Source organism: Plodia interpunctella, chromosome 7, assembly GCF_027563975.2.
Source record: "Plodia interpunctella isolate USDA-ARS_2022_Savannah chromosome 7, ilPloInte3.2, whole genome shotgun sequence".
Classification (NCBI taxonomy): Eukaryota; Metazoa; Arthropoda; class Insecta; order Lepidoptera; family Pyralidae; genus Plodia; species Plodia interpunctella.
The window spans coordinates 6,588,749-6,612,884 of record NC_071300.1 but is presented as its reverse complement, the minus strand read 5'-3'; the positions used below and the strand labels follow the sequence as shown (position 1 = coordinate 6,612,884).

The window sequence follows — 24,136 nt, the reverse complement described above, 5'->3', positions numbered from 1 at the left end:
CGCACAAACATTGCGTAGTTTGCATTATTTACCACTATGAAAAACCAGCAATGTATTCCGAATCCGTCAAAGTTCGGCGAACTGTTCCGCGATAGTGTGGAGCCGGCATTACAATTAGTAATTAATTTATGTTCTTAAAAAAAAAGATAAAGAGCGATAGAGTCGAATAAAAATAATAAGCGTTGAAATATTGTAAATAAGTAAATTGTGAAGACCTGCAATGGTCTAGTGAAGTGTGAAGTGACCCTCATGATTCGGCAAAAGCAAAAAGTGATGAGATTTCATAGCTTTTTTAATTTATTACATTAGGAAAAAATATCATGACAAAAAATGCGCTATATCTAATTTAAGGGCCATTAATTTGTATTATTTATAATATGATATTGATACGTGATATGTTCATAGACTGTAAATATGTAACCTACCTAATTCATTAAATATTTTCAAATCCGATTAGTAATTTAAAAGATTAGAATGATAAAAATACCAATCGAAAATATTCTAGTAGATAAGTTACGCCCAGGGCCAGTGTGAGACTCGTAACGCCATCTATCTGTATTTTACAAAACTACAGCATAGCTTGACGAAGTAAGCAACTTATTTTCTTGCTATGTTGTCGTGATGGCTGATAAGATGGCTCTGTACCTCACATGCTAAAAATTCGTTGTAGCTTCGTCGTTGACGTACTCGTACGTACGTTGCTGTGCGTCGAAACTTCATACAATTTTTACGCATGGAATTAGTAGGTACTCCCGAAGTACTTACTAAATCCATGTTTCTACGTTCTTCTGCGTTGATCCGTCGACGGATGTCAACGTGATACATCGCGACTGAGCAATTTAGGTGGGCTCTTCAAATCTGATCCGTCGTACCAGAGAATTAAAATATAAAAAATAAAGATTATTATTAAGTGACCCCGATGAAAGAGAGAGAGAGAGAGACCAAATTGTTTTTTGTTACGTTTAGCGCGAAACAATAATAAAAGATACCATTAAATTACTTAATATTGTGAAGAAGATTGTGGTGCCTGAAATTACCAGTAGTTAGCCGCACCTTAAGCTACCCTACATAGAACTCTATGCAACGGCAATAATGACGAATTTGCAATGATTTTGTACAGCTTGATGCGCAATTAAATGTACGTAAAGTGACTACGATTCGACGACTTCTTTCTTAGCTGATAGTGTGTATGTCTGGCACACTGTATTACATTGACATCGTATTTGGTACCATTAATTTCTATTGTTTTGAATATTAAAATTCTAAACATTATTGGGCATTAACAATACATTGATTGAATGAAAGTCGCAACAACTTTTGGCAATGAAGGTTATTATAACCAATAATCATACAGTAAATTACAATATTTCTCCTTGAGATGTGAACTGCCAACCTATTTATTGCAGCAATGCTGTTGGCTCCTTGTTTATCGAAAATAATTTATATTTAGACGTACACATATCAGTTATGATTTTACAACCAGTCTCCGGCCGCTTGCCTGACGCCAAATCTCTTTGAGAATGCTTTGATTGCCTAAAGTCTGACGGTTTTTATCCCGTAATCGTTTCGTACGACATCGATGAGGAGAAAACTTAGTCTTATTTTAAGGCGGAACCACACGCCACTGTTTTTTCCGTGGATACAAACAAAGCGAATTAGTAGCTTTTTAATATGTAAAATAATCTTAAAGTTAAACCTAATGACGATCTCGGTGGCGCATTGGTAAAGTTCTTGCCACTGAACCGAGAGGTCCCGGGTTCGATCCCCAGTCGGGTCATGATGGAAAATGATATTTTTCTGATTGACCCGGGTTTTGGATGTTTATCTGTATATGTACTTGTTATAAAATATAGTATCGTTGAGTTAGTATCCCATAACACAAGTCTCGAACTTACTTTGGGGCTAGCTCAATCTGTGTGATTTGTCCTAATAAATTTATTTATTTATTTATTTATTATTCATATAACTTTTCATACGGCCATAAAAATGCAATTTTATGATGGCTAATTTCCTGTTCGCATTTAATATTAGCACAGTATTAGTGTCAATGACAGTCAATTACTGTCGCAGATCAATTTGTGCTTCTTATTAGACGGTGCGTAACACTTGACATATGAATTGTAATGCTGTCATGTTAGGTGATACCTATAATATGAAACAGCTTTGAAAATTGATATTTCGTTTCCACCGTGCTAGCAAAGGAGGCTAAGGAGGCAAACATAAGAAAGGCTGGGTTTATATCGCCCGGGAATCATCCTTATATTATATCCCTAAATGGTCTCGTAACTGTGAACGCAGAAGACCGTACGAAGTAAAGGAGTTAATGTTGGAAAGCGGACCCTAGGTTACGATACTCTCTGGCTGAAGAAGAGACCGGGAATAACTACCGAAAATTTGTAAGTTTACGTTGTAAATGCACTTTTTCAGGAATATATTTATGAATGATAATGAATATCTTTAATATTTAGTTATTTAGGCTTATGTAATTGTATTTTAGTTTTAATAATAAATGAATATATATGTATAGGCATTTAGGCATTTTAGGAGTAAAATTTAAACAAATATTTCCTTAGTTATGCATGAATTGATTTCAAACACATTTCGAAGGCGTATTTTCGAAACATATTTATGAAATCGTATTTTTTATACAGAATTTTATATTATTGAAATTGTTCCTAATAGTCATAGTTCTGTAATGAAATGGCATTTTCTATATACTTACAAACTTAAAATTTAAAAACCAAACAACACAGAGAAAGTTGTTCAGCGTTATGACTAGTTCACACGTAGTAATTTTGTGAATTAAGTTATTGATAAAGCATTCGCGTGGGAAACCTGCAAAAATTTTCCGCACGCAACCCATCACATACCACGGTAATGGGTGTGAAAATAGGTTTAATAAATAGTACAATCAACTGCAAGTCAATATACCATGGATCTCTATGGATTGGTAATAGAGTTGAATTTGGAATGAATTTTGTAGGGCGGCCGTACAACGGAGTGCAATAGTAGCTGCCTGAGCCAGACTGGGGTGATCGCCCTCGTGACACTGCACATCTCTGCACTCTCGCCGTTAGTGCAATTAACATTGGTTTTGTCTGTAAGACGTCAATAGAAACAAATTCAGTCTTTAAGGGCTTTGAAGGGCTTGACTAGTGACTAATAACTATGTTATAACAAATTGAAATTGTATAAACATTTTATGAGATGAAAAAAGTCGGGAATGGGAATCGAACCAATAACCCTGTCTAAACATAACATTTTATATCACTTAATTTATTCGATCTCCTACATCGCACATAAAAGGATCTGTTTGTCTTTTTAGTTTTGACTAAAATTCAAGATTCGACGAGAATCAATAGAGTTGAAGAGCTGGTTGTCAACCCGTCAAGTCACTTGGCGTCGGACAGCGAAGAGTTTGCGAAGCTGACGACCTACCTCCAGTAATGGAGAGGCACTTCAAGAACAATGGTTTTTCTTAACTTATAAGTCTAGGATAAGAACAGTGATGGGATCAATCACACGAATTCCTTTAGCGAATAAATCTAGCAGAACTAAATAATAAATCTTGTGGCTCACTGTCCTGGCACTTTCTAATCTGTTGCGAATGTTGCGACGTAGCATTGTGTTGTCGTGGAACCTGTTATTGCTGATTTTGACGAAGACAAGTGTTACATTTCTCATCTTCTCTGGTACTGTCAATGAAAAAAGTAAAGTTTTTCAAGAAAATTTAACGATTTATTCATATTTCATATAACATCTTTGTGTTTTTTTAGCGTTTTAAGAGCGTTGAGCGTAAACAAACATATGTTTGTAAATCATAAGTTAAAAAAGTAGTATTAATATTTGCATTAATACCATAAAATAAATTATAAAACGTATATCTACGTTTTTAGGGTTCTGCAAAATTATTATAATGTATTAAAAATAACGGAAAGTAGCAAGAAACTAAAAGTTTAATAGTAAAATACCGACACAGTTCGACAGATTTTTCGAATATACGAAGCTGTAGAGATGTTACATAGCACAGCTCCAAGTAAATCTTACTTGACTAAAGTGATGAATTTTCTAATAATCGTAACTTTCTTCAGAGGTTTGCTTATTTGTTTATGTTATGCTTAACCAACTTATTAATCAACCTATTCTTTAAAATTTTACAAACCGAAAATGCTACTACTGTATTAATATTAGATATTTTCTAAGTCGAAATAAATTATAATGATTTAAAATTTATAATTTATTTAGATTTAATAATATATGCAATTTTTTCTCATCGACTGTACCAGCGAGCATTGACCCTAACCGGTCAATTTCTAGACTTTAATATGGCAAAGATTTTCCCTCTCGTCACATTGTCACATAAGCCTTGTCTAGCTTTCTGTAGTTAAACTTTTACTAAGCTCGTATTTAATTTTATTTTGAAACAGTTATATAGAGGTAACTCCGCAATAAAAAAAATTGCAGCAGAATGAAAAGTAAAGATGTGAAGTTACTTAACCTGTATACTTCGTATGCATATCATACCAAATGTTGAGAAGATCGATAAATATTGGAAGTAAACATCACAAGTCTCACCTGGGTTAGCTGGCGTCCTGCGTCGCCTGGCGGAAGCTCTCCTCACTACCGTCGTCACCAACGAGTCCATTTCACTCCCAGAGTCCCATTTGGACCACTGCGGTGTCGGCCGAGGCCTAACGCGACCATCATCCTCTGTGTCCCTATCGCTACTCGTCGGAGGTAAATTGGACTCGTCACTCTCCGGTGGAGGTTCCACTTTCACTTCCCGGTTAAACACTCCCGTCATAGTCACATCTTTAATCTCATCTGACCCCGTAAAGGGATGAGTTAATGTCCTACGAATATTGCTTTTCCTATGTTTCACTTTGACCGAACCCTCAGAGAGTGAACGCTTGCCCAATTTGCTGTCCTGTTTCGATTCGCCCCGAGAGCATTTTAGATCTGAGGGTGACAAGGATTTCTTTCGCGAGTTGCGTCGTTTGTTGCAGCGTTTTTGCCGGCTCGACTCACGTGCTGTCTGCATCGTAACATTGGTGAGATCTGCAACAAAAAACGGTTGATGGTTAATGTTTGTGACAGGAAAATTAACTTTGTTCCTTTTGCAACCAGCAGTTGCTTATGCAATAATGTGAACTGTGAATATTTTCAGAAGAATGAGAAAATTCTTTCCATTCCCTTAAAAATATAAATTACCTAAGACTTCAGAAATATGTCTTAGGTATTTTTTTTTGAGGGTATTTAAGGGTATTCTGATAATAGACACTTAAAGGTAAACTTTTACATTTCTGTTACAATGCCAAAACATTGCTCTGTGAATTGAACATCTCTTTTAAAATATCAAGGTATCTTTTTCAAGTTACCTATTTCTATAAATGTCATGACAAGATTTAAATTTTTTCTGTTTTTTTCACATGTTAGATTTTTTGCATTTAAAATGTAGCAGCAGATTTGCAGCAGAGCAGTGATGCGGGCGAGGTGACCCTGAATTCTATTGTGTTGTTATCTCCGCATCATACTGCAGTTTGCTACCTGTATTCTGCAATTGATAATTATCTCGTTAGCTATTTCATCATCAACTAATTAAAGAGCGAGGCTCTGGTCGGTGGAGTTCCTTCCATTGCTCTCTCTCTTAGCAAATTATTTCATTTCTTGTCAATAAACAACGACGTGCACTTTTTCTTCTATTTGCCTGATGTATCTGTCTTGTTCTTCCTGCGCCCTTTCCCTCTATAGATAAATAAGTTATAAAAATATATAAACATTTTTCTCATTAATAACACAACCCTTTTATCTATAAGAAAACTGTTTATATTTTTTATTTATTTAAGTACAGTTAACATATTATTATATTTTTTATATATTTAAGCACATCAACATACCCAAAAGTAATTGCGAACTCATCGCTATTATCACGTCATAGAGGTTCATGCAGGGTAACTTGATGTGCTGTTGACTGTACACAACACAAGAAGTATAAATATAAAACTTACAAATACGACAATAAGTACAAAGGTACTACTTATTTCTATAAAATTATAATTATTTTATTACCGATACTGATGGAAAATTTATTTTTTATCTGAACACCTCTACAGTCTGTTGTGTACAAGTGGATTAAATGGTATAGTTATAGTAGACTACTATATTTTATTTGTAATTAGTCATTCATACTCTACTTTAACAATACTATTTACTGTTAGTACTCAACAGTTATTCTTGTATATTATACGAGGTTCATGTCATGTATTATACCGTTTTATCTGATTTATTAATATGCACAGCTTGCTTGAAATAAATAAATAAAATGAGAAAAGGTGTATAACAAGATGGATAAAAAGGCTATTGTAATAAATTTATTTAACTTTAAAAATAACTTGCAAAAAACGAACAACGATCTTTATTTTATGAAAAGAAGTTTAGAATAGTACGTATTAAGTATGTAAACGAAGTACAATACATACAACATGTTTGTTAGGACAATTCATAATGGTAGTAATTGAGTTAAGTGAAAATAAATATCCATCTATAGAACTTTTACTGTAAGTAAAAATATATCTCTATGCTTAAACAGATTCACAACTAAGCTCGACGGAAGTATGCAATTTGAAGCTGCAACTTGGATCAAATTACTTATTTCAACAAACGTGCGAGTCGTGAGAAAGGATTTATATTTAATTCCTTTTGCGGTGTGAAATTATTATATGAGGTCGAATACAATTAGATTTCACGATATTTTAATACAATAAATTATCAAATTATATTATTAAGTAATTCTCAAAGTTTCAGATGCTCTAAACAGGCTCAAATTCGAAAATTCTGCTTAGTAATTAAAAACTGTACATACTTAGTATAAATTTAATAACTACAAAACAAATTAAATACCTTATGAAGAAACCGCAAACCCAAGAAATGCTATCTACAGCATCGAGATCTGAACTAATCCATAAAACAAGCACACAACACTATCATAAAACCATGTCACTGATAAGACGTTTTTCCGATGAAAACACTGGCCATATAGAATTTATAAAACATGTAAAATGCCACGGTGCAAGAATGAGATTCAAAAAACAAAAAGTTTAAAGGTCGCAAGGTTTAAATGCACGGTCGAACGCAGACGTCCGCCGCCGACAGGCTTGTTAAACGAACTGCTTTATGAACTGATCCGACTAATACACAAAGAAAGGCTGATAAAAGTTTGCATAGAGATATTTACCTTGATAATGTAACTGTTAAGTCATACATTCTTGCATAGTAATTGTACTCAAAAACGATGAATACCTACGTAACTACAAAATATTCTCATTCATTAAAGCAAAAATAGTTTTAGAGTGCAAATAACTACTTACATACTATTATAATACTTACTGTACATCATTTGAAAGTAATTCAGGTCAAAAAATGTCATTAAAATCTTTCAGGCAAACGTTTATACTAGTACACCTATTGAAGGAATAGAGTGAAAGTAAAATTTTGAATTACCATTTCGTCAAATGAGAACTAGGTCGAATCGATCATGATTCTAAATCACGACTAAGCCATGTAATGCATTAGTAGTTAAACAATTTTTATAAGTAATCTATGTAATTAAATTTAGAACATCTTCATTATCGTTGACATCTACGATGTCCGTTTATTATTAGACAATAAACTGAAAAACAGGGATTTAAATTTCCTATTTTTTTTTGTTAGATAAGTAAAGGCCAGTATCAATTGAATTTTAAAAGCCGTCGGTAAATTTTGTTCGCTTTGTGTACCGTTTGTGATTGCTATTCGCATTGAGGTTTGGATTATATTCCCTTATTTATATAAACTGATGAAAAACCAGTTACATTATACTATATTAAATACAGATAAAACAAGCTACCAATAAGTGATTGAACATGATTGCTTGGATGTCGAAATAAGCTTTTATACTCAGTCGTAACGTTTAACCAAAACATCGCAATCATAAGACTATCGTTTAGTAGATCTGTCGCAAGCAAGAGATAAATAAACAAAAGCACAAAAGTAAGACCTTAGAATAAGAAGAATAATGAATGAAAGGGTTAATAAAACATATATATTTTATTGTGAGAGAAAATTTCAATTTGCATAAATTATTATACAAAAGATAAAGATAGACAGTTACAAATTACATAAGTATATTTCTCATCTAGGATATTTAGGAGAATATTTATTATTGGGAAAGTGATAGCCATGCTACTGTATGTTTCATGAACATTTAAAAAAATGCCTCATTACTTTTGTTTATATTTTAGTGCAAAGCAGTATATTTCCATGTTTTCTACATTTTGTATAGCAAACGCAATTCAGGCCAGAGCTCGATGCGTTTTAAATGGGAAATAATTTAGCTTATCGAGATGCGTATCTTTGGTATCTTTCCTACCGTATCGCGATCGAAGTAAATAGACACCACAACGCAATGTTTTTCAAGCGCCTTGGCTAGAACTCGACCAGTGCTGCACTATGCTATAATAACCGATGCTAAGTTTCGTACAACTAGAATATCGTTTGTCAAAAATTACGAAATTCAAAGGTTTTTGTCATGCATTGCCCAGCTGGACATTGAAGAATCAATAAAAATACTTAAATGATGAAATTCTATTAGTTGAACTTAGCTCCGCACAGTATAGCCTCGGTCGAGTACGGCCCTATAAGCCGCGTTTCGCCCTATATTGCAGAGTAGGAATTTGGAAACGAAAAACATACTACCACGTAGCATGTAACTAACGTGCACATACTGTCTCTTATTCCCAGTACGTATCGTGTGAAATAAAAAGAGAGAACTTGTGGACGTAATGACTGAGGTTACTTGTAGTAAATTACCGAAGTATTAATTTTGTGTAATGCCGTATGCAGTGAACTATTTATTAAATTAGGCAATTGATTTATTCTCACGGCTTTAAAGGTCACACTAGCACATGCACTACCAAAAGTGTCTACCGCAGGAAATGTAATTAAAAGCCACTGTAAAAGAAAAACTTATTTGTGTTGTGTATTGTTTGTATATTTATTTAGTTCAGTATTAATGGCTAGGATAATTTCTATGGTAAATGTAATATAATATATGCAAAGAAAGCGTATTACTATATAGAGTAAAACAAAGTAGCCCTCCGCGTGTGTCGTTTCTGAGGTTTGATGCAGTTCACTGTTATTTAGACGAATTATACCCGAAGACCTCGTGCGGAGTCGGACCAAGTCGCTAGTTCAATATATATTGGTTTCTTCTTTATCCACTAGGATCCACATCCTAGGATTCTCCTATGCAATATATAATACTAAAAAAAATCAATTTCCTCCAGTCAAGTCGTTTCAGTCGTATTACAGTTAGGTCTACAAAGCCGGTGTAAAGCAAGTTCGCCTTCCCACAACAAACTGAGGGCTCACGTTTCCCAGGCATAGACAATGGCAAACTTTATGGCATTATGCGTTCATACAACTCAGCATCTACGGTGTCATTTTCTTTACACGTTTAATTTCATTTAGAGAAAGGTGGGAACTTTGACGGCCTCATATGATGAACGGACGTGCCAGTTAGAAGAGGTACAATTAATTATTTAGGTATAAGTAAGAGTATCTTCTTGTAATTCATTATTATCTCTCATTATTATCTCATCTAGGGTCAGCGCAAGCTGTCTGTTCTAGCTTAGAAATAACATTCACATCTACCGTAACAATTTTTTTCTAGTAACGTGATATCTAATATTGTTTATTAATATTTGTACGAAGTTATCTACTTCCATTTAAAACGGTCTCCTCGTCACAGCATATGTCAAACAGAACGGGCAAAATATCTAAAATAAATAACGGTTTTTATTTTATGTTTAATTCAGATACCTACTTATTTGCGTGATTGGGTTGTGCAGCCATGTCATTGTTTATCTAGGACTACAACTAAGGTATTTTTTAGTTTTAATTAATCGTCATAATTTTACGTTTAGAGAATTTTACGATTTCTGTGGAAATTTCGATGCTTACCTAAAGAAATACTTCTATATCTACTGAAACTACCTTAGGGGTAATCTGAACTACTTAACCGATTTTACAATTAGGAACCTACCTACCTACCAAAATCTTTTACAATTAGGAACCTACATTTTCTGAGTGCCGTAAGGTACTTTTCATTCGGACATTTTCACGGGGGAGAAGTCTCGGAAGATCTAGGAAAACTAAACTGATCTAAACAATAGCATGGTGTATGTGACAAAAGTAAAATAGTCGTGTTACAAATAAAGCGGAATTCTAACTTGTTATCACAAAGAACCAGTTCATTAATGGAAATGTATGGATAATTTCAAGTCTTCTAACGAGTTTTTCCTATATAAAGAAGTGTATGTAACGCGCCCTTGGAAGGTTTTACATAATAAAACGTGTTCTGATTGCACTTAATGTAATTTGTAACGTGTTCTATCAACATTTAAGAGGATTTCCGAAGAGGAAGTTATTTTTATCTCAATAAAAAATAAACTAATTGATTAATAGATGTAGTCAAAGATTTTAAAGAATTTTATTTCGACTTATCGATAATAGATTTAGAATATCCATGCAAGCACACGACGATCATGATCAAAATTCATCTCAACTCAACTATGATATTAATCAAGTAATAATAAGGCAAAAATTGGGCTTGATGACATGACGGTCATGACACAAGTGGAGATGGACATGTTGTGTTTATTTTTTTCTTGATGTTTTCTTTTTATGTGTTGTATGTATGGATACCGACCGAGTAATAGACTAAACAAGCATTAAATGGAGACCTAGATCCCTAGGAGAAGATGTTTTCTATGTTTTTATACTTCAGACCAAGCAAAAAAGCATGCGGCCCACCTGATAAAAAAAATGGGACGTCATTAGAAAACATATCTGTCACAACTGGATGCGGAAACCATAGATTTAGTAAGTACTTCGTGTACGGAGTACATACTAATTCCATGGCGGAAGACCACATACAGTCATACCTACATGAAGATACAGGACAAAGTCTTACTTCATTACACATTTTATTAAGAAATGCCAAACAATAATTGTTGTAATTATTAGCATCAGCAATTTTGGAATTTAAAGTGTTGTAATGTATCGAAGATGTTGTGATTAAACTTTGTTCAGGTGTGAAATTCAAAGTGTTGAATGTTTTATTTATTGGACTATTCACGAGCTGATTGTTAATGAAAAAGTTAGCTGGTTTATAAAACACATATAGCGTCCAGTTTCTGCTATAAATAAATTGCAGCCACTATGCATTTGTGTAGGAAAAGTGCCAAAACTTCGGTTGTCGGATAAGTAGAACGCATATGCAGTGCTGTCTCAGAAATTTGAACCACCATTGCTTGTATGTCATGTCAGCTACTTTTTGCTGTATGAGATACGATATATATCGACACTGGCCTACTGAATTGATCGTAACAACAATAACTTTAATAGTAGGTATACCTATATTTTTATTGTTAAACATACATTTTTCATTGTGCTCTATATTGCTTCTACTCAGAGTTTTTATATTAGGTGTTGCGTAAGTGAAGATTTCAATATTGTTATCATAGTTACTGAGTTTATTTTTAGTAAATTTTATATTATGTTATTTCTTTTGTAAAGCAATTTATGGCTGCAATAAAGTCTGTTTTTCAAATAAAACTGCACATAATATCGTTTATACTTGTAGATGTTTTCGTGTATCATACATAACATACTTGTACACTAATTGTGTTGCTTAAATGGTAAGACCAATGTCGTTAAGACTTTTGCTAAAAAATAAACAATTTGAATGTGATGTTCGATTGACTGTCGCAACAAGTTGAAGAGTATGTAGTATCCGTGAATGCTTCTCAAAACGATCGCTTTCCCACAAAAACCACTTAGACTAAGAGGTCGGCTCTTGCTTGAGAAAGTTAAGTAAATGATTTCCGCGGTAAACTTACTTTAACATGATTTATGGACACGGACTCTCTAGTATGCATCTATTGACATTCGACAGGCAATTTTGCGCATGAGCCAAATTTAAAAGATGAAGTATTTTTAGAGACGGAAATGAAATATTGAATGAAATATTTTTATTCTTATATTTTTAGAGACGGACGATATATTGAAAGTCGAAGGTGGATGGGAGAAACATAGGACAAGGACAGCGTACAGAAAAACGATGAAATGATGGTGATAAAGGCAAGGAAAGCAGAAAATCCTCTTAATTAATTATAAGAAATGACACTAATCATTATGGACTAGCTGTTGCCTTTAGCTCTGCCCGTTTGCTCCGGATCATTAATTATATTCCAAATTTCATTGAAATCTGAATAAAATTTAGCTATGAAAGCGTGACAGAGAAACATAATTTATATTATTATTAGTATGAAAGTATGGATTCATAGCACAAAGGTATTTCTAAACAATTTACACTGCATGATGCCAACAAAAACGGATGTTAATTTTTACGGAAACGCATAACATTTCGCAATGGTGGTTATAATAAATGTCGTCACTACCACATATCAGATCAGGTTCGACTTTAATGAGAACGACACTAAAAACTGGATTACAACCAGTTTGGCCACGTCTTTCATCATGATAAATATGTGCACAAGTGTGAAATACACAGTTCAGATAAATACATATGAGATGACAATAGTGGCGAAATTGCAACGAATTTGGGCAGAAATTGTGTGTCGTTGACTGTACATACATTTCTGTATACTTATATGAAGGTAAATAAAACAATGCATGTATATCCAAAGTAGGTTTGTATATATTTATTCGGCTTTGGTAAAATTTGCCAACATATACTAGGTCCTCAGGGACCTACCTATATTGATTACTTATTCGTTATAATAAATTGTGGACAAATATACAAGTATTTCCTATGTCTAGCTAATAAATTTAAGAGGTAGTGGGAAGTAGACCAAAATTTAACGAAAAGAGCCTTTATTATATTGTAATAAGATATGTAGTACAGTGCCTTTAATTGCAATGCTAATAATTTACATTTCGTAAACGACGTGTGAAATATCTGACAGTGATTACTGATATATTGTCAATATTTCTTGTATTAAAATACTTAATTTTTATATTTAATCAAGTTTATAATAAATATTTAATCAAGTTTATAATAATAAAGAGGTCCGCCCCGGCTTTGCTCGGGTAAAATCATAATAAAAAATGTAGCCTATGTCACTCCAAAAGGTTTCGTCTATATTTGTGTCAAATTTCATCAAAATGGGTCCAGTAGTTTTTGAATTTATTCATTACAAACAAAAATACAAATCTTTTCCCTTTATAATATTAGTATGGAAGAATGAATGGTCTGCTTTCTATTTACCACGTTGACCCTGGGCTCTGACGCATAACATCTAAGTGTACAACCTAGAAAACATATGTCATAACCTCTCTAATCTGAGCATTTTCCGGTTTCTTCCCCAGTCGTTGGGCATCGGAGCTTAGGGGCCGCTAACATGTGTAATGAAAGACAATGTTTCCCGGAAATGTTGATGAAGTAATTTTGCCTCCATTTCGCAGAACGATTTCCTCACAGTGTTTTTCTTAAACTCTGGTGGTCTTTTGGTACTTATCTAAAACTTAAGCAATAATAATGCAAAGATACGAGCCGAATAAGTACCTACGTGTATAAAAATCTGTAATTGAAATTCAATTAATTAATAATTACATTGGGTTGAGGCCTTGGCTTTTACAGAGGTGACAGAACAATACAGTGTAGGCAGCTAGTCATGTACAGGATACTTCGCATCACGAGTACGAGTATAATAATGTGGCTTTGTAAAGGCCATTGAAACGATGTTATGCTTACTTATGTGTTATGCTTATCATGTTCAGTTAGAAGTATGCCACTTGGGCATCGAAAATAATGGCACCTGACAGACTGGTATTTGAGGTAGGTATTCCACATGCATTTTATAGGTATCTTTTAATTTGCAATTATTTATCACTAAACTGCAAAACCTATATAGGTATTACTATAGTTATCACAAAGCACGGAACGTCATTCTTGCTCGTAGCGGGCGAGCAAAAATTACGTTTTGTGCCCTGGCTAACTAGCTAGCTAACATTACTAGAATATTGTCACTTTTTTGTTAGAAATAGGAACGTCAACCTACGCTACGTTCGCACGCTCTGTCAGCATGTGGATGGACGAATATTTTTATCTTCAAGTGGTACTTAAAATAAGTTTGTTGATTTTTGTTATACGATGTGGCAAAGTACTCGAATTATACACCTCTGCTGAACATCTTATATTTTTACCGATTTGATACTGATGAATATAGTGATCTAAAAGGAAAAAGGAAATAGAAATTCAACCAAAATAACTTTCCGCGTCAGACCTGAACTTAGATTATCATTTAAAAATATGGAATTGTTTTCTGTTTTTATCTGATGAAAAGGAGAAAAAGAAAGAATTTGTTAGAATTTTGTTAGAATAGAAGAAGAATGATGAAAAGGATAAAAAGAAAGAATTTGTTATTCTTCTTCTATTCTAAAATGTAATATAATATATTAGAAAACATAAAGCGATCAAAAATATTATATGAAAGTCTGCAGTCTGAATGCCAACAGTAAAAGAGAATGGAAGTATATCTATTACAGTAGATGCAACCTTCAAAATTCGTTTAATGATTATTATTATCATAACCATAACAGTTATTTTTGGAAGTATATATTTGTTTGTATGTTTGAGGTTTTATTGTAATTTTATTTTAAAGACCTTTTAAATTTAGTTTTAATATATTCTTCTTATTCCTTGCCTGTTCCCGTTAGTTAGGGTCACTTTTAGGCGCTAGGACGTTCTGTCCTGTGTCTTGCCTCTGTGTTGAGCTTTGCCCGTTCCATATTGTTATGAAACAATATGGAGATATTACATATTGTTGGAAAGTATACTTATAATACAACAAACAGTTTGTGTAATTACAGGGTACTGTGGCAAAAGATTCTAGGCCACAAAGTAGGAACTCGCGTGTGACATTGTGAGACCCCTGGTATGCATTGGTAGTATAAAATAACATATTCATATTTGTACTAGTAATTCTATGAAACATAATATTAAGTACATTTAATATTATCAAGGGCTTGTAACTAGATTCATCCATTTGCTAAGAGAAAGTGAAATCGCTCTCCCTTGAACTAATACGTCGTGAAAGGAATACGAGAGACCTGTGTTAGAGACATAGGACTAGCTAGACTAGATTTAATCATAATCCTACGCGAGTTTTTCTAAAAAAATAAAAAGAGTGTATATGATCATTTTTATTTACCCCAATAGGGATGACGTCAGGCAGAGGACGGGTTGTAAAATCACAGCCGTTTTAAATATTTAAATGTATATATTTTGTCACAGATAAGGAACAAAGAAGGATGCAACCGGAAACACGCAAGTATGAGAAAGAGACATGATTATTTTTATAGAAACCCAGATTTGTTTTACAAGAGTTTTATTTCTAAAATTAGGTCAACGTTAGCTACGTTTCTTAATCGCAGTATTAGGTGGAATTAATTGTGAGATTCATATACTTGACATCATTGGCTAAGCTCATTTTGATCTAAATTTAGGGCAAGTAGCTGGTCGTAAAAATTATAACTGATAACAAGAAGTATAAAATGCACGGCAAGGTACTAATATGTCTTATAAAATATATTCACCAGGGCTTAATTGACTGACGCGACTAAGACGTACCTACATGAATACATATTGTGATTTTGTCTCCAAGGTTATTTAGTTCACGTCTTATAAGTTTCGGCGGCAGCTAAGACAGGATCGTGTTTTGAAACTACCTACCTGAGAAGAATGCATGTTTGACCTTGGACCAAAGACGCGTTTGAAACTGGACAGGCCCGTGCACACCGATGCGCGCAGCACGATTGCAGCATTACTCTATGGAATTTTAACTCACGTGTGCTCGTATGTATCATATACACGCATGCGTTATAATTCAATGCAATCGTGCAGCAAAACTGCTGTGTACGCAAGTGTGCAAGGACCTTTAGAAATGCACACACTCAAGAAATGGTTTCATTGAAATTAATAATCAACCAGTGTGCAGGTTTCCTCATGATGATTTCCTTCACCGGAAAGAAGTGGTAGTCGATGAAAACTATTATGGATGAGTCATATTGGTATACAAACTCATGTAGTACGAATAGAATTCGAATCTGGTACCTTTCGATCCACAGGCCTTTTTTTTTTGTTTACCCAGGGGAATGCTTGTTCGCGAAATCTCGCACTGAGTGTGGGACTCCTGGGCCGCTAGTCGGCCCAGCCTATCCACTAAACCCCTGGGGCGTTTCCACGCTGCCGTTATGGGGGACGTCACGGGGTCGCTAGGCATTTCACCGCGACGCCCCCCCGGCCGGCCTTTCGGCCCCGACCTGGGCGAGCAGCAAGCACAAGTGCTACCCACCCGCCCCTTACGCCACGCGAGCGTGGCGCGGACCATCAAGCCCGCTCCGCGCACCAGTCAGAAAGCTGACGGGGGGAGCGGGCATCACCGACATCTGGTCCTGAAGGGACCAGCGGGTCACAACACACACAGGACATACAAAATCTTGGGTGCCACAGGGCACCCAAGTCTGCCTCTGTACGGGCGCAAGAGGTGATAGGCAGGCGACACCCACTCATTGCGCCCGATACAGAGGCAGCCACCCTTCGGCCGCAGAGGACAGGGGGATCGTCGAGAGACATACCGACTCTCCTCTTCCACTGCGGCTCCACCGCACCGTGTTCAGCGCCACGGCCGCGCTGTGGTCGCGGAGGACAAACCCCCGCGACTCCACCTCTGGTCCCCTCTGGTTTCCACATCCAAAGGCTGGTGGCGGGTCACCAGCCAATGGGGTACTACCGAGGGGACTGTCCACCAGGCCCAGATCACCCACCAAAGTCTCTGGGCCTTGGGTTCCTCTTGGTTCACCAGGGTGGCTGGTTGTGTCAGACCAGCCCCCCCGGTTACTAAGCCCCACCATCGCGATAAGATGGGAACCCGTCGGGGGGTTCGATCCACTGGCTTGCGTCAACCAACCCTAACTAAAGTATAAGTATATGTAGTAAAATTGACTGCTAATAAGTCGGGGAGATCCGGAGGCCTAAGTGACAGCTTTCGGTAGTTAGTTTGAGTTTCCTGGGTTCCAACAAGTGTATAATTTAATATGTTTTTACCCGAGCGAAGCCGGGACGGGCTGCTAGTATTCTCTAATTGGCTCAGTTCAGAGTAGACAAAACAACAAAACAAGCCTAATTCTATTATATCCGATTAGTGTAACGTTTCGCCATAGGCTTAGGTACAAGCGAACAATTGACACGACCACTTCGCGTCGTGGGCGGTTCGCAATGCTATGGATAGTTCACACTGTACCAGTGACTTACATTATCAAGTTGACTAAAGCTTCTGTTTTTTTGACTGCGCGAGTAGGTACTAGGTGGAAGTCTAACTGTGAAGACTCCCGTCGTAGACCGAGAGATACCATGTTCGAAAGATGATGGAAGATGTACCTATGTAGTTTTAATAACCAATAAATGGTATCGGTAAAGGAAAACTTCGTGAAATCTGCACTTTAATTATTATACATAATGATTTATCAGCTAAAAGTGTTATTTATAAAAATGTTAAAGTATATTTTATCACTTTCGCACTTTATAATATTTGACATTGACAGGAAGAGACAAAACATATTTTAGCTTAAAGTATTGTTTAACTTTATTATGAATAAAAAGAGTGTATAAAAGCGAGAAGGCAATGGCAAAACACTGCATAAATATTGCCTAGGTGAAGACGTTGTGTGTTGTATTACTATACTAAAACACCTTGTATATGACCACTAACCTCGGCCATGAAGAAAAAGAATATAAGATAGGAAAATCAAATATATACCTATATAGAAATGAGTTTAAACAAAAATACTAAATAATTATATTTAGCTTTAATATTAATTACTAGAAAAAATATTTTGGAATCATTATTCATCTAATCAGTAATGTTGCGAAATGTTAATCAATTAATTAAATAAACATAAATGTATACAGAAGCCACGGTTGACTGCGACTCGACTATAAACAAGACTAATGTAAACTAACATTTGCATAGAAAGTTCTTGTCATACTAGCTTGACATTAATCCGTAATATCTCAACTCGACGGTTTCGTAATATGATCATTTATTAATTGCTCTATGACACGTTTGGCTGTGCAGTCCGTTACCTATGAGTAGAAATCATATAAATTGTAATTTATTTAGGTATTGTGGTATAAATAGTTCATAGAGATTTTATTTTTGCCCATTATTTTAAGTTCTTGTAATAAATTAATTTATACAAGGCTTGCTGTCTGAATTTGTATAATACTTAACAATTACCAATACTGGCATAAATGATTTTAATTACAGTCTAAACAATATTAATTTTATGCCCACGTGTTTTGTTTGAGATATATTCAAAATACTTTTGTTGCTCGTGGTCCACCCATCTAGTTCACCTGGGTGGACCACGGGATATTTTCCCGCAGTTCACCTGGGTGAAGCTGTAATCCTGCTTTTAGTGCTCGTCGACATCTCGTGTACATATGTTCGTGTACAAACAAGTATGTTCCCCATAAGTACATACTATTTTTTAATACTTCTGAAGATTAAAATTAATCGTAATTGTATCTAGAGCTGCTTAATTACTGCAAATTATCCGTCGCACCGGACGTACCAGACACTTGTTTAAATGGAAAAATAATTGAAAATGACCTCAAAGTCTCCGCAGATCAATTAAAACACGATCTAGTTTACTAAGAATCAAATTATCTGTAGCTAGTCTTGATGTGGCATATTGGGTTTATTTTTACGTTCTAATTGTAATATAGTTTTTTTTTTATTTAACAAGGGGAGGAAACAATACGATTGAATGATGTTTTGAATGACATTAAAATTATTTAAACTAACCGAAAACCAAGTGAATTTGTGTCTAAAAAGTCCCCTTTTTAGACACAAATTCACTTGGACACAAATTCACTTGGACACAAATTCATTTCTATAACTTTATAATTTTAATTATAATTTTTAATACGGATCGTTTAGGATTAGATACGTTCTGTGTTAACTTTAGAAGAATCTATTTAGTTAAAAATGCGGACATATTTAAAAGGACATACAAATTAATTGAATAGCAAACAGGCCGTCTTTGGCTTTGCGGTTATTCATACGATTGCTGGTTTCCATTGTGAATTCGTGAGTCAACTACGAGTTACTGATTTATCTACAAATTTATGACACAATATTTTTTCCAATGATACGTTTGTATTTCAATCACATGTTATGGTACCGGTGACAAAGGGAAAACTGAGGGAAGATTAATATAATTCACAGCTGTATCCAAAGAAATCTACACCTAGCATTAAAATAAACGGTTTCTGGTCTCCCATACAAAATTCAATTAGCTAATCGGTTTTAGTACAGAAATTTGAAAATTTATTGTAGTTATCTGTTAACTTCGCTGGTAAGCTACACTATTATGATTGAGTGGTTTATAAAACACCGGTTAAATTCTATTTTACTTAATTGGTTAATGTATCTTCTAAAATAATAATCAAAATTTATTTTACACTAGTCGTTACAAAATTTTAGCTCAGTGTTAGCGATATTATTATTATCGATCGATTGGTTCAACAATCGATAAAATTTTCAAACTTCAGACAGTCTTAAAATTTTGCCTTCGCACATTGTTATGGGCGATTCCTGTAAAGTATCTTCTCCATTGTCATGTTCTCGCTTTAACGTGCTAATTTCCACAGAATCATCAGTATTCACCTTGAGCTTGGTTTGCAATTGCATGAGATTTTCAACGTTACTATGATGTTTCAATTTTTGTTTGTGGGTGCATAAAAAAATATAACTTGATTGATGCAAGTTTCTATAGGGGCATTTCGATAAATGAAAATATCTTCAGCATTTTTCGTTTTAATAAATACATATGTGTCAAGAAAATTTTATGAAAAATAAAAAGAGGGTCAGAAGAAGACAATAACTCGCGACCTTCTTTGTTTAAAGTAAATGTAGACAGAGGCACCAAAATCTCATTTTAGTTTAGAAAATATCAATTATAAATACTGTTTAACGGTTATTCAACATATTTTAAATTAGTGTGCCAGTATTATAGCAACAGCGCTACGTGATGCGCAGGCGCAATATACTGCGCATCGCAAAATCAGGCCGAAAGGTCAGACAGGTAGGCCAATGTGGTATTGAAATGTACTACTTATAATTAAAACGATCATAAAGTTACATGAATTTTATTGCAGACTAATCTAAAATGAATAATGTTGATGTACAGCAAATAAAGTGGCACAGTAGAATTTATCGATATTATAAAAATAATCCTTTTCCATTAAGTAAAAGGTAAGTAAAATATTTCAATATATTATTATATTCAGCGATATTGGAATATCATATGCATCTCCTAGTCTAATGTGTATTTTAGATTAAAAAGGCCTCTATCATTTATCTGCCTGCCTTATTCAATATCAGCTACTTTTGCAATCTGCAATAGATTTTAATTATTTATTTTTTAATTGGTATAGCATGTTGTCGCAATTTTTATTAATTTAACTTAATTTAATGACTTTTATGGCTTTATACATTGCAGTTATTGATATTCTACTATCGAATTGGGACTTTCCAAGTGAGTCATATACAGTCAAGCGATCATTTTTGATCTAACATTGTTGTCTTAAGGCAACAGTGAATCATTTTAATGTAAGGGTGAGTTGCGCCGTTAACGTTGACTTTAACGTGCGCAGAAAAACGCAAAGTAAATTACTAGGTAATGTAAAGTTTGCGTTTTTCTAAGTCAGCAACGTGCCGGTGAAAGTCAACGTCAAATTTGACGTTACGACTTGTTAAAGTTAACGTCAAAGTTGACGGTATATAATAAAATAATATTACATAAAATAAGTCTTACAGCTCATTGTTGAAAGGTTAAATTTTACTGCAGTGAATTGGGTATAGTATCGCATTTCTAGTGTCCGACGACGTCTAATTTCTGAATTGGCGTTGATTTGTACTCGGAAACGTGTAGATACACAATTTCACAAATAATTGTGCAAATAAGTGGTCTTCAACCTATTTAGGTACCCTATATCAATCTGCTTAAATCTGCTCTTGTTGCCGAAGTGTTTAATATGACCTCGTTTAGTTTGGCAAAACTTTAGAATCGGGTTACTCCAAAAATAATTTCAGATGATGATGTCATTTGAGAAGGCGTTTTATTGCAAAAATTTTGGACTTTGTACCGTTACTCATTTACATACAAAATATATGTTATGTAGAGTGTGAAAATTTATAACATTCTAATATCACAACACAACCAACTGAAATTCACTGCTGGATTTATGTTCAGGAAGTATTACATTTCTTTATTTCTTTTCAAGTCGCCTAAAGTCGACTGATATGGGTTTAACGACTACCTACCGCGTCTAGTGGCAACTGGCAAGTCATCACATACATACTAGCGAAACTGTCAACCAGTGTGTAGGATTCCTCACGTAGTTTTCCTTCACCGGAAGCAAGTGATGGTCAATGAAAACATGAGTCAGATTGGTATAGGTACAAACTCATGTGGCACGAAGAGAATTCGAACCAGGGACTTTTCGATCAACCACCATCGCTTCCTATTCAGTACCGCTTCCGTCAGTATAATCTCACTCCATAAAATTCCTTATAAATCGATTACAATACATGTAACTTTTATTTTTGTAGATAACTAGCGGTCCGTCCCGGCTTCGCTCGGGTAAAACTATCTCTTACTTCCTCAGGAATCACACTATCTATTGAAAAAACCCGCATCAAAAACCGTTGCGTAGTTTTAAAGACATACATAGGAACAGACAGACAGCGGAACAATTTCTTAGCTGTACGTACCTATATGGTTGCATAAGGTATGAATTAAGAACGTTTGACAGGAAGTTTGTGTTCGATAGCTAACGGTTAATCGAGACAAAGTGATAACCAAACTGTACTTTATGTAGACAAACTAACCATCTGAAGGTTTATTAACGTGTTCTATCTAATATGCTTTTATATTTTTTTGTATTTATTCACTGTACTTATATTATAGTAGTAGGATGTAGATCCCAAAAATCAGACGCAACTGGGATTCGTTGCCAATACATGTTTTACCTAAAGAAATTCAGTATAATTAATCATAGTCCTTTTAGGAAGCTTAAAAAAAGTGATTGTCATAAGCAAAATGAAACCAGAAAATTAAGAGGAAAGAAAATATGAATAACTAACATAAAAAGGTAATACAATAATAAATGTCATATACCTACTTACCTACAAAATTACATAGATTTATCTGTCTACAAACATGATAATAGACAAAAGAGATAACAAACTTTTAAACTTCATCGTTCTCGCAGAATGCAAAATGGCGTCGAGCCAATACATACAGTGAAAAGTATGCTACAGTACCTATCTACTGCATAAAACAGTGAATAAAAAGTTAAAAGCAAAGTTAAATCGATTAAAAAGATGGATATAGACAAAGCTAGAGCCCGTTTGGTCAAGACGGAGCGTAGGAAGGGAGCGCCGGGTGAATGTCCTGCCGCGTGAGCTTGCACGGCATACGTAATGCCAGATCTGGAGGCAAACAGGAATTTTGATATTTTTGCTTCATTCTCGATGTTTGCAAGAAAGTTTAGATCTTATTCTAGGTCTTGAGGGTCGTTGATATCAGTGTAGAAGATATTATCACTATTTTCTGGATACCTACGTCACTATCCGGTAGGTAATATGGTCTTGGCGGTTTGGTCTTATGGTTGTTTACCATTTATTGAACATAATAATATCTTTTTTACACAATATTAATCGCTTATAAGGATAGTGGACTCACTTTTATTCCACTAAAAATGCTTGTGAATCCGAAAAACTCTGCAGTAGTTCAGTATTTTTATTATAAAACTTGTTTATAGCAAAGAATAAAAAACATACAGTTTGTATAAAATTTACTTTTGCATTGATCTTAACTACCTAACTACACATAGATAGAATAATTTTTACATTTAGAGTTCGTGCATTATGTTTATGGGCCATAAAGTTCATTATTATTATTTCCTTTAACCATATAGAAAACTATGTCATCGTTTACTTTAACCATTACGATAATATTGATATCGTCACCCTATTTAGATTCCATTAACTTCTAGCCGCAGGGCCCAGGTGTAATTTCGAAGACTACCTTATGCATATCTTGCAGTATTAAAGCTGTGTTGCAAGCATGCGTCGACACCTACCTATCTATGGATCTGCTCCGTCACGTGAGCCTTATTTATAATGCTAATGAAATATTCATTTATTGGAGCAATGCCCGGTTATTATACCCAAGTCTCGAGGGAAAAAATATCAACACCTTTGTGTTAACTGATCAGTCTTTATTTCATTTCGAAGAAGAGTTTAGATCTATCAAAAACGAAATAAGGAATTTGCAAAAAATAGCCTATGATTAGACATTATCATTTAACAAATATAAATTTTAGAGAATTCAAGTTCAAATCAGTATTTCTCCAGATATACTCGTAATGTACTATCGACGATGTACCTACCTGTGAACCTAACTATTCCCGCTTTTCCTACTAATATAACACGCCGACCGAAGAAACGGGAAAAATCCCTACCTATCCTAAGACCTACCTATACTAGTAGGTATTATGAGTGTGATAGTTTGGATGTGTGATGTTTGTAAGAACGACAAAATTATAACGGATTTATTTACAGGGGTATAGTAATTTTTGGAATAGTACATGTTATTTTTATCCCGTAATTTCTGTGCTATATGTTTATAATTAGGTCTCTTTTGTATCAACACTGCAAATATGAAATCAGTCCACAGTTGCATTGCCACACGTCCTTTACGTCTTAGAAATTATTCACAATATTTATGACCGAAAATTTCATGGAATCATTAAATAATTATAACTATTGCCATAGCATCGTGTATTTGCTTGTAATCGTAATGTATCTACCTACCTACCGTCAATAATAAGCGTCGTGATCTCAAAATCATACCTACCGATTATTCGCACTGACCGAATTGCGTTGACATGAATCTAATTCGTCTTATAGAAAATGTTCGCTTTCGAAACATTTATTTA

The 24,136-nt window shown here is 34.6% G+C and overlaps 1 protein-coding gene across 2 annotated transcripts in view; it reads right to left on the bottom strand.

Annotated features, from left to right (window-relative positions):
* The window catches only part of LOC128671445 (uncharacterized), a 66,333-nt gene that overhangs the window by 39,004 nt on the left and 3,193 nt on the right, over window positions 1-24,136 (bottom strand). The window contains exons 1-2 of one of the 2 annotated variants that reach the window (XM_053747897.2): window positions 6,901-7,145; window positions 4,576-5,058 (exon numbers count right to left, since the gene is read on the bottom strand). In XM_053747897.2, the coding sequence (XP_053603872.1) occupies window positions 4,576-5,041 (466 nt within the window). In that variant the 5' untranslated portion in view covers window positions 5,042-5,058; window positions 6,901-7,145. Of the gene's footprint in view, window positions 1-4,575; window positions 5,059-6,900; window positions 7,146-24,136 lie in introns of those variants that run through there. The other variant, XM_053747896.1, reaches the window with a different exon arrangement.